The sequence below is a fragment of the Nycticebus coucang genome, chromosome X (genome assembly GCF_027406575.1).
Source record: "Nycticebus coucang isolate mNycCou1 chromosome X, mNycCou1.pri, whole genome shotgun sequence".
NCBI lineage: Eukaryota > Metazoa > Chordata > Mammalia > Primates > Lorisidae > Nycticebus > Nycticebus coucang.
Window position 1 is genome coordinate 92,661,006 of NC_069804.1, and position 16,930 is coordinate 92,677,935.

Genomic DNA, 16,930 nt, shown 5'->3' on the forward strand with positions numbered 1-16,930 from the left:
TCAACTAAGAAAAAAAATGGATCTTTTTCTGAATACAATTGCAGTGTTTTATTGTAAACACTCTATTTTTTATTTAAAAAATCTATTGGGTCAGGTAAAAACAAAACTCCAAGTCTACTAACAAAGAATTTTGTGTTACGTTTTTACATCTTTCGAGTTGGCTACCTTTAACCCATCAAGCAACTAAACAAAAATACCAAACAACTTATCTCTATCTCCGAATACTGTGAAAAATTAGGCTTTCACAGTCATTAAATATGCCAGAAGATAAAGGAGGCTGTTTTTCTAAATATCTTATTTCTTGATGATAAATACACAAAATACATAGAATATGTATAAAAAATACTCTAGTCTTTGGCTGGCTTATTTTGATCGAACCTAGTAGAGTTTTTGCCAGTGGGAGAAACATTCTGGGTAACTGTATAGCTTCAGATCTAGGATGAGTGAATCCTCCTGCTAGGACATTCAGATCCTGGATCAAAAGTTACATCTCTCCTCATTCCTTCCCCTCATACACATACACTGATTAAAGCACTATCTATGGTATATTTAACTTTCAAGGCAGTTTGACTATATATTTTGAAAATGCCAGGCATTCACAGTGCAGTTGTTAAAATTTATAAGAAATAAATACATGATATACTTTGAAAAGTTCTACAAAACAAAGTGTTGACTAATGCTTTCCAGGTTGTTATTTAACGTACTAAGCCACCCATATTTAAAAATGTTAATATATTTATTATCTGAAACTGACCCAAAGGTTATCTGCAATAATTAAGGCAAAAACAAAAAACTTTTCTTTGAACGAAACACCCTGTTTTCCCAAATTAAAAAAAATAGCAATAAAATGATATTCTATGACAAAGAAACATAAAAAAAGGATCTAAGAGTATCATGTTATAATGTCTAAAGCTGATGATAGAAAAGTAAATTCATATATTCATTCTTGTTAATTTATCTCTGATATAGAAGTTAAGGCATGAAGCAGCAAGAGTGCAACTGATTCCAAACAACTTGGAATTTTATTGTAAACATCCCATAAAGAATGGCAACAACTTAGTCCAGTTTTTTGTCTTTGAAAATAATTGCTTATAATGACAACTGCCAAACAAAACATCTCTTATAAACCAAGCAAGTTTAGTTTACCTTTCTTTACTGAATTTTAGTTTAATGGACATTTTGCCCAATACAACATCACATCAACTATTAATGATTTTCCATCTTAAAAATTATGGATACCAAGAACAAACATAAGGTACAGTTTTGTTAATACTGTATAAGGGATTACAGAAGACAAGGATGATAAGTTACAGGACAAAAAAATAAATTACTGATTGCCATCACCACAATTATTATTTAAAGAATTAACATTTGTAGTACTGTCTAGTGTGTACCTGGTGACGTATGTAAAAACACATTTCCCAACTGGATTTCTAAATAATTCTGTGTGCTATTTTAAAAGCCAATTACCAATGGCAGTTTCAGAATGTATTCAATAGTTTTATTTTTTTAGAAAATATTTATCATGCTTTTATATGTCAAATCTCATATTCTAGAATTTTAGACATACTAAATGGGCATACATATAAATAAATGAATACATCTTAACTCTAAACTCGAGGGCCTTTATACACTTCTCTCATCAATGAATCAGAAATTCCCAGTCTTGTTGAAGTGCGGTAAATTACATTCTTCATTGGAGAAAGATAAGTGAAGATAAAAGTAAGCAGGAAAGATGAAAAAGAAAATAAGGATAAGGCTATATAAGAAATAAATATTAAAAAGAAATTAATATCAGGAAACTTGAGTATTATCCATATTCCACAAAATACAACACCATAAAACATTTTAACTTTATATTGAAACTTAATCAAAACTTGGTAAATTTGGTAATCAAAATTTGAGAAAGAAAATTTGCCAAGAGGTGAAAAGTAAAAAAGCATGGAAATATTTTCACACTAATTTTTAAAACAAGCCTTAAAAGTGACCTCCAAATAGTCTATTTTCAATAAAATTTTTATAAAGCCTTATATACTACAAAAACGTTGGGGATTTAAATGTCAAAAGTACCATCTCTTTTCCGAAAACACTAAACTATTCATTTCAGAACTCAAAATGTTATAATTGTTTAAAAGGGTGAAACTCAAAGTATACTAAAAATTATACTTGATGCAAGTCTCCTCTTCATGGACATAAAAATTCTAACTTTGAAGGTAAGGACCAGTTGGTAAATGCGTATAAAATGATTCCTAAGATATATAAACTGAAACTGAGTAATAAGGTGTTTACCATTACCAGAAACATACAAACTTTGAAAAGTGCTCAAAAAAGTTTTATAAAGAACTTAGAAGTGGCATTCACATCTTTCTCTTTCACTCTGTTATTGTCTGATGACAATCTATGGTATTAAAATAACAAAAAGAAAAATCACTTAAATGTACCTCAAAGCATTGAAGTATGGGTTAGACATCTAAACACACAGTTCTATAGAATGAAATTTATGTATTTTACTCATTTTCTTTGACTCTGGGTGAAACAAAGTGCTGTAGGGAAGAATTGTATCACAATCCTGATCTCTGGTGAGGGAAACAGAAAAAAAAAAAAAAGAAGGACAAACAAAAGAAGAAAATAGGAACACAGGTACATGAAAATACTTGGATTGGTTATTTCGAAGGCATAATGAAATGGAAAATAATGTAGTACATATACAGGTTAAGGGCCAGAGAGAGGCAAAGAGTTGATAACCGTTTCCTCCATATAAAATATCCTTCTTTATGTTTGAGATAAAATATGTCAAGTTAGGGGGAAGAAAACTACATACACACAAGTGCATATACATATATATATGTATATATAAAAACAAAGTCATTCATTAGACTAATAAGCTAGTGAATGTTTGGGAGAGCATCCTATTGCTGGAAGAGATATACACAGCAAGCCATAGACGAAAATACATAATTCAGGTTTCATCAATATGTGCACATGCTAAGATCTTAAAGCTGGGAATTTAAACATTATTAGCATCTATGAGAAATATCACAGCTCACTGATTATTCATATATAGCATAGGATTAGGCTTATACATGTGTATGCTCTCAAGGACCTAAATATAACAGTGGTTTTACTTAGCAACTTATTTAAGATTTAGACTTTTCTTCAAAATTTTTAGCTTATTTCCAACTTGCTTTGCACTGGCTAAACCCAGATATTATTTAGGTTTAAAGGGCCTTGAACAATTAAAATAGTTAAATATTCAATGTGATACAAATTACAACACATTCACAAGAGATGATATAACAAAAAAAAAAAAAAGGCAATGTATGAATTGGGAAATAAAAATCCAGGTATAAAAGTAAAAATATTACCTTCCAAACTTTTATTTTCATACATAGTAAAATAATTTGCATGCAAACAGAACATTATCTGTTTGTTTTGTAATAAATGATAACTATGCTCATCTAACATACCCTGGTAACTAAATCAACATTACAGCAAAATGCTGTTCACTAGTATTTTCACAGTATTTCACTACATATAAAATATGCTTTAAAATGTCTTCAGCCTTTTTATTCTAATCATCTAAACCTAGAAAATCTTGACATTTGGGGAATAAATGTGGCATTCTTATTTTTCAAAATAAATTATAAATAAAACTCCAGAAAGCTAAAATCACACAAATGGCAATTCTTCTACATTTTAGGAGGTCAGCTCTTTATAGAAGAATGTCAACAAAAAATTCACACTAAAAAGACACACGTGATCCGCATTTGGGTATATCCAGGAATTTAAGTAACTACATTACTCTGATTAGGGTAGGCCAAAGTGTTATTGGTTTTAGGAAAACACAGGCACAGTTTTAGTCTAAATGCCCAAGAGGTGAATAACTAAAATAGTACATTTTGGTAAAAATCAAATATAATTTCAACTAGAAACATTCTGAATCTATACTGTAGTTAAAAGTGGCAGGTGAGTTACAACCAGTAGTTTTGGTTTAGTGGAAAAAAAGACTATAACAAAAAATATCAGCTCGGTCTATTGTCTAGTAACAGAAGTTAGTGCCATTAACAATTTTCAACAATACTTTCTTAAAGCCTGAACATCATTTCTACTGCAAGTGAAACTGCTTAAAGATGTTAGTCCAAGAATAACCTCCACCCCTGATCCTACCACAAAAGCAAAGTTATGTGTGTACTCCTTCCTCTGTACTTAAGGATTTTCAGATGCATGAAATGATTGGAAGCATGAAAAAACACATTAAGAAATATCCTGGGATAACTAGGTATACATTAAGAAGTCTGTTTCATCCCACAAGTCTGATTTAAGTGCAACAAATTTGCTGAAAACAGAGACCAATATTATCCCTCGCACAAAAATCTAAGTATCTAACAAATTAGCAAATCTGCAATCTCAAATTTGAGGAGTAAAATTGATCTTGGAACTCAAGCTCACTTACGGAACTATGTGCACTCTACTGTAAACAAGACCATTCAGAGTTGTTAAAGATTATTTCCATCTACAAAATGATTCAAAATATCAGTGTGCAGTGCAATAAGGTTCTTTTCTGAAAGACTAAAACAGAAGAACCCTTTGGAATGATGTGAGAAGAACCTATTAAAGTTGACTCAATATACTAGGCTAGCCAAAACAATCCAACTTAAACTAGATGTTTTAAGATTCAAATAAAACCAGTAACTCATAGCTGTTAAATAGTAAGTGGTAGCAGAAATACAAGCAGTAGCCCAAGTCTAATTACACAAATACGTTATAAGAAAGCCTAAGGTAGAGCATACTATATTTATGAAAATTCGTTAATTAAAACTATAATTTGAGAGCCAATAATTATTAACCTCTCAGCTTATAACTTATGAGTATGCACTCCTACTAAGCTTGCTCTATTTCTTAGTCAGTAATGAATAACATCATCTATTTTCTTTAATGTTTCCAGTAGTTGTAGTTAAGAGGTAGCTGAGCTACAGTTCAAAGTCATTCTTTGTGGATGAGGATTTTTCAAATGTTTAAGTTATTCTTTAAGCTACACAAGTTCTACTAATGTAATAAAATATAATAGGAAAAAGAAAATGGATGCAAGAAACTTTTGCATTTGGCACCTTGTCTATATTGATACCTCAAGTATTCTTTTTTAATAAAGTTAATGCACACATCAGGACACACCACAGAGATTTGCTACGTATTTACAAGGCACCAACCCTTTCTTACCTTTAATATGAATTAAGCAAATCAATGAAAAGAATATCAAGGTCCCCCACCCCCAAAAAACTGTAGTATAAATATATACTTCAGTTCAGTACAATTCATGAAAGTTTGGCCTGGGAAGAGTAAAATAATCCGATCGTTCTTACAATATAGAAACTGTAAACATTTAATAGCTGCCTTTAGGATTGGTGTATTGTGCAAAAGTTATTATTACTGGGTATAGGAATCAAAATGGCAAAAACAAACTATATAAAATTCTATAAGAAGGTGCTAAAAGTCTGTGATACAAAATCAAAAGAGGGATATTCTATTGAGATAAAAATGTCATGCTAGTCTTAAGAAGCTGAATGCTCCTTTAATGTAGTAAATCTGTAGTGTGTGTGCATGTTTGTGTGTTCATGTGTGTGGGGGGGGGCAGAATTTCTTTTAATTTAAGGCCTAATGAGTAAGGCTTGTTAGAACAAATGAAGTGTGGAGATCAAAAGTCTTGAAACAAACATATACTGGCGTAAATGGAAAAGCACCAATGTGAAAGGAAGCAGAAGTCCCCACACAACTTGCTTTGTAGATTTCCTGGTAAATTCCCTGCAGTAGAAGGCCATTGAATTTTTTAAGTTATTCTAAATTTATTAACTGTTAATAATTCCATCCCATAAGATGGCTAACCCTGGCTTTTTCTGTCATTTTACGCACTCTGCCTGATCTGGATGTACCAAGATTCAGAGGATCCTCGGTGGACACAAAATTGTCATTGTCAGAATCATCATTATATAAAACAGTCCTCCTGCCTTGATTTCTTGTCTTAATTCGAGGCAGTCTACTGAAACGTCCAGAAAACATGGTATCAAATTCGTCTTCTGCAATACGTGCTCGTTTGGCTCTGGTAGCTCCTCTAGAAGCACCTCTTCCACCTCTTCCTCTCCCTCTCCCCCTAATACCACCTCCACCTCTTCCTCGACCCCCACGACCCCTGCCTCCTCTTCCTCTGCCTCCTCTACTCCATCTACCCCACCTTCCCCATCTGCCCCTTCCTCCTGTGCCTCTTGTCTTCCAGTTTCTTTTCCCATTGGCATATTGCTTTCTGAGTTTTCTTTTAGGCCTGGTTTGTATAAATTTGCTATAGTCATGGTCTCCATCTACATAATCTTGATCTGTTCTGGAAGTTGATTCAGAGTCAGAATCAGAGCCACAGGTACTTTCAGAACTTAAACTTGATCCTAACTCTCCACTCTCCGAGGAGGATAAATGGGATTTCTCTTTTGTTTCTTTTTTCTCTTTCTTTTCTCCTCCCATGCTTTCATCTTCTTCTGATGCACTAAGTAGTTTTCTCTTGATTCCTGTCCGGGGCTCTCTGCCATCACCATTTGTAAGAGGTCCATTAAGAGAGTGATCTAAAACAAAATGAATGATTTTAAAAAGTTAACCCTTGATATTGATGTTTATTTAGTTAACATAAAAACAGTTTATAGTTCCCCAAAACACATGTGATAAAATCAAAGAGTGTGCTGGAATAACTTAAACTTGTTTGAAAAGGAAGGTACTAACATACTAATTTTGTTTGCTTGCTTTTTATTGAGGGGGTGGATTTTAGGGGTAGAATAATCAGTGATAAGGTAGCCAAACAGAAATTTTAAGGGCTGAACTTTAGGAAGAATTATATGGGAATATGAATCTGAATAGTTTCACTCATTCATTTAATACACATTAACTAATTACCTACTGTGAGCCAGGCATTGCTAGGAGTTTGTAATATGGAGGGCACAGATTGAGATATGATGAAGTGATTAAATAAATAAAATTTCACTTGGTGAGACATGATATAAAGAAAAAAGAAAAGAGGGTAAAAAAAGTTGAGTTTGTGAATAGAAAAATAATTATTTTAGATAGGGAAGACTTCTCTGCAGGGTTTGTAATTGAAGAAATAATTGAATGAAGTGTAATATGGGGAAAAAATATTCCAGCAGAAGAAATGGGAAGAAAGCCAGCATTAACTAGAGTGGAACAGAAAAATTGGGAGTGAAAGGAAGTAACTACTAAAGTAAAGTTTTCTTCTTTTTTTACTGTGTTATGATTTTGCATAACAATTTGTCTATTTTTATTTTATACCTGGTGATACTTTTAGCAGACCACATATTTTTCATAAACATAATTATATAATTATTTTATAAAATAACTATGGCCCCCAAATGAAAGTCTAGTTAAACAATTTGGAAAACATGTCCCAACATTTCTGGAAGAGAATCATGTAGTCTCAGCCAAGATTGTTTTCAGGGAGTCCCTCCAGGAGAAATTCTCTGGAGTCATTCAGAGCTTCTTTGAAAATGTATAAAATTGGAGTTATTACCTATTTACATTCTAACTTAAACTTATTTCTTTGTAACTGTGTTTTATTTTAATTATTCATTACTAATAATAAGCAAAAAATTATTAAGCAATAATAATTAACATTAACTGTTTTAAGCTGGAGTAAAAGGAGATTTGATTTACATTTTTGAAAGAACACTATGGTTTCTATATAGATTATATTACGGATTTATAGATTATATCCAATGGTAGAATGTCATAACAAACAAGAGAAAATAGATTATAGAGGGGGTAAGATTAGAGGCAGACACTAGTTGGGAGTCTACTTCAGTAGCCTACGTAAGACAAGATGAGGGATGTAACAATAAAGGTGATAAAAGTGATCAGAATTGAAATATCTATTTTGAGACGAGCTACAAGAATTATTTTGTAACTTTAAAGGTTAAACTGATGGGACTTGCTGACAGATTACATGTCAAAAGTTATGCATAGCTAATATTGTCGAAGATTGACTTCTTGGTTTTATGGCCTGAGAAACCAGGTGAATAGTAGAGATATTTTGCTAAGTCAGAACACTGAAAGAGAAGTAAGTCTGAGCAGGGTGCTACAAAAATCAAGACTCCAGTTTTATGTAAGGAAAGACATTTAAAACAAACAAACAACAACAAAAAAAAAAAACAGGACTATAATAGTCTGGAGTGCAGGGAAGAGGTTTAAGTTGGATGTATAATTTTGAAAAAATTCCAACAAAGAGATGATATTTGAGGTTATAAGAACAAGGAGAGGTCACTGAGAGAGTAAATAAAAAAAGAAAAGGTTACTGAGAACTGAGACCTGAGATGTTCCAAAGTTTAAACATATAGAAAATCAGCAGAAGGGCGGCGCCTATGGCTCAGTGAGTAGGGCGCCGGCCCCATATGTTGAGGGTGGCGGGTTCAAACCCAGCCCCGGCCAAACTGCAACAGAAACATAGCCGGGGTGGCGGGTGCCTGTAGTGGCGGGTGCCTGTAGTCCCAGCTACTGGGGAGGCTGAGGCAAGAGAATCGCGTAAGCCCAAGAGTTAGAGGTTGCTGTGAGCAGTGTGATGCCACGACACTCTACTCAAGGGCAGTACAGTGAGACTCTGTCTCTACAAAAAAAAAAAAAAGAAAAGAAAATCAGCAGAAATAATTGAGAAGGACCAGCTGGTGAAGTAAGGGTGAATGGAAGGGATTAATAGGAAGAAAGACTAAGGTTGTGTGTGACTATAATTACAAGGTTAATCCAATAGTTTAGATGTTACGAATTGAACTGTATACTGTGCAATTTCATATACTGAAGCTGTAGCCCACATGTGGCCACATTTGGAGACTAGGGCCTTTAAGGAAGTAATTAGGATTAATGAGGTCATAAGGATAGGGTCATAATCATATTGAACTACTGTTGTTATAGGAAGAGATACCAGATTTCTATTTCTCTTTCTGTGTCTGCAGAGTGCAAAGGCCATGTGAAGACACAGCAAGAAGATGACCATCTACAAGCCAGGGAAAAAAGCTCAGACACCAGACAATATAGTACCTTGATTGTGAACTTTGATTCTCCAGAACTGTGAAAAAATAAATGTCTATTGTTTAATCCACCTAGTGTATAGTATTTTATTATCATAGTCCAAATAGTTTTTAGGCTAGAAACTAAGGTGACAGCAATAGAAACTGTAGACAAGAGATTTAAGTAGTATAAGAGTTGTAGAGTTCACAAAACTTACCAACTGACTGGCTATGAGAGGTAAATTAACAAAGAACACTGAAAGATTTTAAGTTGGGTGGTTAAGAAGATGGTGGTGCCCACTAAAATAATGAGCCCATAAAAAGCAAGTTTGAGATGCAAAGATGATAAGCACCCAAAGATATGCCTTTTTTTTTTTAAGGAAGCACTTGGAAATGAAACCAGTTAGAATAAAGAGATTTGAACTGTGTATATGCATTTGGAGAGTCACCACTTATGCAGTTGTAAGATTACATTACATGTAGAAGGCAAAAACAAACCAAAAAACCAAAAGCGTCAGGAAACTCCACAAATACAGCTGAAGAAAATAAACATAAATATAAGAGAAAGAGATACAGGACAATTAGCAGTGAATAGAAGTCTGGAAATAGAGTTCATAGAGAAGGCAGTCAACAGTATGGAATGAGATCAAGAAGATAGGGACTAAGCAAAGGACAGTGACAAGTACTGATTCTGGAAAAATAGCTCTTGAAGAGTGGTTGGAGTAGAAGCCAGACTAAAGGATAAAGGAATGCATGGGTGGAAAGAAAATAGAGGAAGAAAGTAAGAGTTACTTCTTCTAAAAACTTGGCAATGAAAGGAAGGGTAAAATGAAAGAAGATAGCAGGTGAGTATATGCAATGTGCAGCAGGATCCATCAGAAGCAAAATTAAAGATACAGTATGGTAAAAAAACAAAGGCACTAATATTTAAAAGTAATGAAACATGTTTTAATATTTCATATATAACCAATATAAAATATATCTGTAGAAAGTCTATATTTAAATTATTTGATATCAACATAACAATAAGCTACTTAATCTTTCATTAAAGATAGACATAAAATAAAATCTATATTCTAATAAAAATTTTCTTAGACACATTATCGGAGTAGTTACCCCAAATATTACACCTATTTAAAGATGACTTTAGAAATTTTTTTTTTTATTTTTAATATGGCTTAGTACATCAACAATCCTAAATGTATTTAATAGTCTGGTTTTTTATGTGCTTGAGGAAGGAGCTCTTCGTTTAGTTTTTTCTCCCTGTTAATTTTTATTTTTAAGATAAAAATATATTTGAAAATAGTTAATTAGAAATCTAATGACTTATTAGTTGTAGATATGAAACCCTACATAACATAAATTTGCCAATATTAAAATACTCATCAATTATAAGGACACACTAGTTTTTACAATACTGATTCATTAGCTTTTAAATGGTTCATCTTTCCTCATAAGAAAATAAACAGTAATTGTCATATACCATATTTATTTCCTACCTTGTTTAACAGGCAAAACTCTATTCCGGAATGACTTGGCTTTCCCTGGGTCATGGCTATTTCCACTTCGGCCATATCCACTGAAGCTTGAGGAACAAAATGGCCCATCCAGTTCATCATCAAGAAGATAGAGCGAAAACCCTTCAGCAGCATCTGAAACTTGCATTTTAAAAGACTGTAATGTTAACATAATTATCATGTTTTTAGGAAAGTTAAGCTGGCTGCTTTTAAAATTGGATCTACATTATTTTACTCCAACATCCAAAATTACAAGTTGCTCTAAGAAATAAATCTGAATATTTTGAGAACAAATGATTTATCGCTAAACTTTTAAGCACAAAATATCACAAAAATATGTCCAAGGAACCCACCTCCACACATAACAAATCCTCAAACCTTAGGTTGACAAATATATTGTAGATGAGTGCTCTGAGATATAGACATTAAAAATCACTCAGTCACAAAATTTTAAAACTAATACACTTTAAAAATTCATCTAGTCTAATGAAGAAACAATCATACAGCCTAATGTCAAACCAACGACCACACAGTAAGTAGAATAGATAAAAAAAACAACTTTTCTAAATCCAAATCTGTTGGTCTTTGTACTATAAACCATGCTATCTCTTCTGTATTCTTAATATCAGTATTTAGCTGAGATAAACAACATCAAAAACAAAAGACATTATTTACCAGGAGACGAAAAAGGAGAGCTAGTCCTGGCATAAGACACTGAGGTATTCTGGTCATTTTTAGGCTGTAACTTCATTTGTTTCTGTTTCCCTTTTGGACTAGAAGCAAAAATATATAAAAAATGAGCATTTTTTTCTGTTAGTAACATATTATGAGAGTATGACACAAAATGAAGAGGAAATGCCCTAAATTCCAAGTAAAATGCTTTAAATTGATAATTTGACAAAGGTAAAATTCAATGATTAAAATAAAAAAAAAATTTGGTAAAGTAAAACCCACATACAATTCATTAATTCCACTTTTGTATAGGCACAAGAGTTCTGGGTGAAAAAAGCTCTCTTGGAATCTCCTCAAATTATTCATAAACTTTCAGAAATTAGGCAATATGCACAAAATTTTTTCAAAGTATAAAATGCTACATCAATATAATATACCTAGGAGCTCGGCTGCTGGATAATGAACTGCTGCTGCTTCTTAGACGTTTTCTGTACCGTGGTCTTCTCCTCTTCTGACTCTGCACTGCTGACTTATATTCAGAGATGATATTTTTAATGTGACTATCAAATAAGGCAGATAATCTCAGTGTCATGCTATAGATCTGAAAAGGTGGAAATCGTAGTCATTTTAGCAACTATGTTAATTATATGAAAAATAAAAGGTATAAAACATGCCTGTACCAGTACCACCATTCCAGACAAAATATATGTACTCTTTCTTCACATGAACAAATTATTCTCAAAGAATTAAAATAAGACATGATTTTTCACCTAAAAATTAATAAATTTTATTAAAGGATAGCATTCAGTACTATGAAGAAAAAGTAAAAAAAAAAATCTTGGGTGGTGCCTGTGGCTCAGTGAATAGGGCGCCGGCCCCACATACCGAGGGTGGCAGGTTTGAACCCGGGCCTGGCCAAACTGCAACAAAAAAATAGCTGGGCGTTGTGGTGGGCGCCTGTAGTCCCAGTTACTCAGGTGGCTGAGGCAAGAGGATAACTTGAACCCAAGAGTTTGAGGTGGTAGACACCTGTAGTCCCAGCTACTTTAGAGGCTGAGACAAGAGAACAGCTTAAGCCCAAGAGTTAGAGGTTGCTGTGAGCTGTGACACCACAGCACTCTACCGAGGGTGACAAAGTAAGACTCTATGTCTGAAAAAAAAGAAAAGAAAAAAAAAATCTCATACCCTGTCAGAGGGATTTTAAATTGAAACAACATTCTAAAGGACAATTTGTAGTATGTATCAAAAACTTTTTCACTATATAACAAAAAAATGCTTCAAAACATGAAATGTATTATTTTAAAGAATATATAAATAGATATAAATAATTACGTTAATGTAGGAAATCCTGGCAGCAGATACATCAAATATTAGGTATAAATAAAAAAGGTGACAAGCTTTGCAGATGATTTCTCTTTTCTTCATTATATTTCTCTGTATTTCTGAAACTCTGTTTCACAGAGAATAAATGTTGCTCTAACAATCAAGATGGGGGTGGCATATGTAAATAAATTTTATCTGTAGAAACTATTGACAATTCATTTATATGAGGTGGGTGTGGGCAAATATATACCTATTATGTAATTGAGTCAAAGTTAATCAGATTATCAGTGATTACAAAAGATAAAAATTATTATTTTTTGTTCTCAAGCTGTTTTAAGTTCTGTCAAAAACAGAGAAATTAGTAAATCTGAATATGAATAAAACAGAACTTCCCAATATGTCTATTTGTGATAATAATGGAAACATAAATATTCAGAGCTAACTGAGATATTTCATATACTTGTATCCTAATATTGTCAACTACCTCTACATGTCTATCAACTCACTTATTAGACATAACAAAGGGTACTCAATTTACTTCTTCTCCTTTCCCTTTTTTCTTTCTGGCAGTTACAAACAAGCAGTAAAGAAGATGCAATTAAGACATAGGTAAGGGTGCTTAATTTCTGAATGACTACGTTTAATATATCTTTATGCATGCCTAGTAATACTTCATGCCTGAAATGATCTATATGTCAGAGAACATACTAAGAATCAAACTTCAGTAACAATGTCAGGATTATAGTATATATTTGTTTAGCAATTTTAAAACTGGTGAAAGAAACGGCTTGACATATATAACTAAATGCTTAGATAATTAGCCCATCCAATTATTTTCTTCATACCCTTGACTTTTTATTAGAGGTATAAGCTTTGGAGTTGCTGAATATTTGGCGGACATCCTTATAAAATTCCAGAGGACTACCATAGTTTCCTGCTTCCAAAGTTTCTTTCACAGTGCTGAAGTCCATAGGAGTGTCTATAACATCTTGATAATCCTATAAAGAATAATGTTGTTATTAAATACCCAAACTGCACAATAATAATAATATAATAGAACTGTATCACCTACTGATACAATCAACCAAAAAACGAACACATTGCTTTTAAATCTGTCAACTACCTTCCCCTCAACCAGAAACCATATTTTGGTTGCCCATAAATACAGCAAGGGTCTGAGAAGGTCTGTGACAGAGCATTAGCCCTCATACAGCCATCAACAATAAATAACACTGAAGGGACAAAATAGAAAATCCATGGCCACTGGCTTCATCTCTATAGCATTCATAATATGAATTCCATTTCTTGCTTAAAGACTAATACACATAAAACCTCCAAAACCCTGAAAAACTGCCTAGCAAGAGAGGATGAGATTATTCACATGTAATTAAATATCTTCATTCCACAAATTAGCTATATATTTTAAAGATTCTCAGCTATGCGAACATTCTACTCAAACTGTCATTAGTTGAGATCAAAGTCAGATTGGTCATGTTTTTGCTTCTTTCGCTTTCTGTGTTTTCATCAATGTGATACTTTGGCTTGTGTAAAGTCTTGCACCAAAATTACTTTAATTAGTAGAAAGATAAGATTCCATTTTAACCTCAATTTTTCAAGTTTAGTTAAGATTTTCCTGGGTTATCATATGAAATTATGTCTGAAATTTATAACTATATATGCTGTAACCCTCAATAAATAAGTTTCAGAGTGAAAACCACATTTAGTATTAGATCCCTTATCTTATTTAGAATCATTAAAAAGTAAAATCTATACATGTCCTTCAAAGGACTAAAAAAAAAAAAAAACAGAAGGGGCAGAGAAAAAAGGGAAAAAATATTATTTAAATATGAGAAATCACTATTTCTCAAAGTAGATCTCATTTTCTTAAATCATAGAAAACCAAAATCATATTCTAACACAGCAGAGCTTATGAAACATGAAGATTATTATAGAGGAAAAATGTTGGAATTTATATGATATGATGTCCAAAACTCAAAAGACTCAGCCTGAGTACTGGATAAAGTCTTAGTAGAAATAATAAGCTATAATAGAGAAATGATTATATTGTATAACTTGTATTTTCTAGTCAGGAGCAGTGGCTTTAGATGTACATAAATAAAAAAATGATAATTCTGAGGATGCCACAAAGAACAATACTGAGAACACATGTTGATTAAAAACTAAATGACCAAGGAAAATTAAATTAGGTAAAAAGAAATCAAATATTTAGAAGCAGTTTTTAAAAATTATGAAAGGTTTATGTAAAGTGTGGATATTTTTAAAAAGTAAAAACACAAAAACCACCATGTCTTTTAAGAGACTACCTGGCCTACCTCAGGAGGAGATAGATCTTGTTGTCTTTCTGCAAAAACTGACTCTGAGGATTCCCCTTCTTGCTCTTGATGGCCCTATTAGGATAAGGAGCATATATTGTGTTTCCATATCACCACAATGAAATATAAAGACTTATAATACAATTATGACTTAAGGGTTGAAGATATGTAAATAATAATTATGTTTTTATTCACTTGTATTTCAAGGTGAAGAAATTCTACATTTACCATTCTGATGTACTACTTTACCTTTTCTCTGAAAAAGTTAAAATAGATTTACTATTTATACTGAAGGGTAAATAAACATATAAATAAATACACTCCCAGAAAAAAAAGAATCCTATAATCTAAGTTATCAAGTGTTTATCTTTGTCGAAAAGTAATATTGATTGATATGTTGGTTACACTGTGTGACCATATCATATCATATTTAGCAAAAATTAAATAGGACTGACATATACCACCAAGTATCTACAATGTATAGAAGTTATTTGTACCAAAATGTTTATTGCAGCCCAATTCATAATTGCTAAGTCATGGAAAAAGCCCAAGTGCCCATTGATCCACGAATGGATTAATAAATTGTGGTATATGTAACACCATGGAATATTATGCAGCCTTAAAGAAAGATGGAGACTTTACCTCTTTCATGTTTACATGGATGGAGCTGGAACATATTCTCTTTTTAGTAAAGTATCTCAAGAATGGAAAAAAAAGTATCCAATGTATTCAGCCCTACTATGAAACTAATTTATACTTTTCATATGAAAGCTATAATCCAGTTATAACCTAAGAATATGGGGAAGGGGTAGTGGGAGGAGAGGGAAGGGGAGAGGAAGGATGGGCGGAGGGAGGGTGATTGGTGGGACCACACCTACGGTGCATCTTACAAGGGTACATGTGAAACTTAGTAAATGTAGAATATAAATGTCTTAACACAATAACTAAGAAAATGCCAGGAAGGCTATGTTAACCAGTGTGATGAAAATATGTCAAATAGTCTATAAAACCAGTGTATGGTGCCTCATGATCGCATTAATGTACACAGCTATGATTTAATAAAAAAGAAAGATTTAAAAAATGAAAAAAAGAAGTTAGCACAATATATTAAACAAATATCTGAAATAAAATCTAAAAAGAATAACAAAGAAATTTTGATTATAAAGAGGTTTACAACTGAACAATTTACACACAAAGTACATGGCAAGCATTTTAAAAGGTCATAATTACACTACTCACTTTCACAATTGAAAGACTGGGAGAGAAGGAGGACAGGAAGGAGAGAAAGGAAAAACTGCTCTTAACTGGACTTTAGCATGGACGTTTATGGACAATTGTTATACTGGCAATTATTTAAACAACTGTATGCTTACTGAGTAAGAAAGAGGATCAACTGGCTGTCGAAATGGCTCTGAGTCTTCACGTTCATAAATGAGGCTCAACAGTTCTTTGCATTGTTTTCTCCAAGCATCGGGATTATACTTTAAAGACTGTCTTCTTCCTCGGCATTTGACCTATGGATTTTAATAGAATAATATCTAATAGCTCTGTTCTAAAGCTCTTTGTTAATTTTCTCATGTATCCCTAATGTTAACAGAATAGCTGCTATTTTAAAGTGCTTTTTTCCCCCCTCTACAAGGTTAATATTTATATTACCTCAGTATTTACTGAATTAAGTATACTTGATGATGGCACTATAATTTTCTCAATACTTGAGCAATCTTTTTCATGATAAGTTCTGTTTTTTATCATTTGATGTCTTTTGTTAGTGTCTCTTCTGATATTTCAAAAGATATTTTTCCTTACATAAAACAACTATATATCTAATTATTACAGGAGAGAAGCCTGAAGAAAAGAGTTAACATAAAAATTTGGGAAGTTGCATTTTGAACTGTTTCCAAGATAGTTTACTGTACCTAGACTTGTCCCAGATGGTATAAATAATGTCATTTATGCTGAATATCTGCTTTCTTTCTGGGAACTTGGAATCTTGGTATGTACCAGTCAGAGGGTATCTCATAAATAGCTCCCAGTAAAATCC

General features: G+C 32.6%; 1 protein-coding gene across 2 annotated transcripts in view; it reads right to left on the reverse strand.

Moving 5' to 3' along the window:
• Positions 1-1,003: 1,003 nt before the first annotated feature.
• Positions 1,004-16,930, reverse strand: part of BRWD3 (bromodomain and WD repeat domain containing 3) — a 157,274-nt gene continuing 141,347 nt past the window's right edge. The window contains exons 35-41 of one of the 2 annotated variants that reach the window (XM_053580305.1): positions 16,263-16,403; positions 14,890-14,964; positions 13,402-13,554; positions 11,671-11,834; positions 11,237-11,334; positions 10,544-10,702; positions 1,004-6,605 (exon numbers count right to left, since the gene is read on the reverse strand). In XM_053580305.1, coding sequence (XP_053436280.1) covers positions 5,851-6,605; positions 10,544-10,702; positions 11,237-11,334; positions 11,671-11,834; positions 13,402-13,554; positions 14,890-14,964; positions 16,263-16,403 — 1,545 coding nt within the window. In that variant the 3' untranslated portion in view covers positions 1,004-5,850. Of the gene's footprint in view, positions 6,606-10,543; positions 10,703-11,236; positions 11,335-11,670; positions 11,835-13,401; positions 13,555-14,889; positions 14,965-16,262; positions 16,404-16,930 lie in introns of those variants that run through there. The other variant, XM_053580306.1, reaches the window with a different exon arrangement.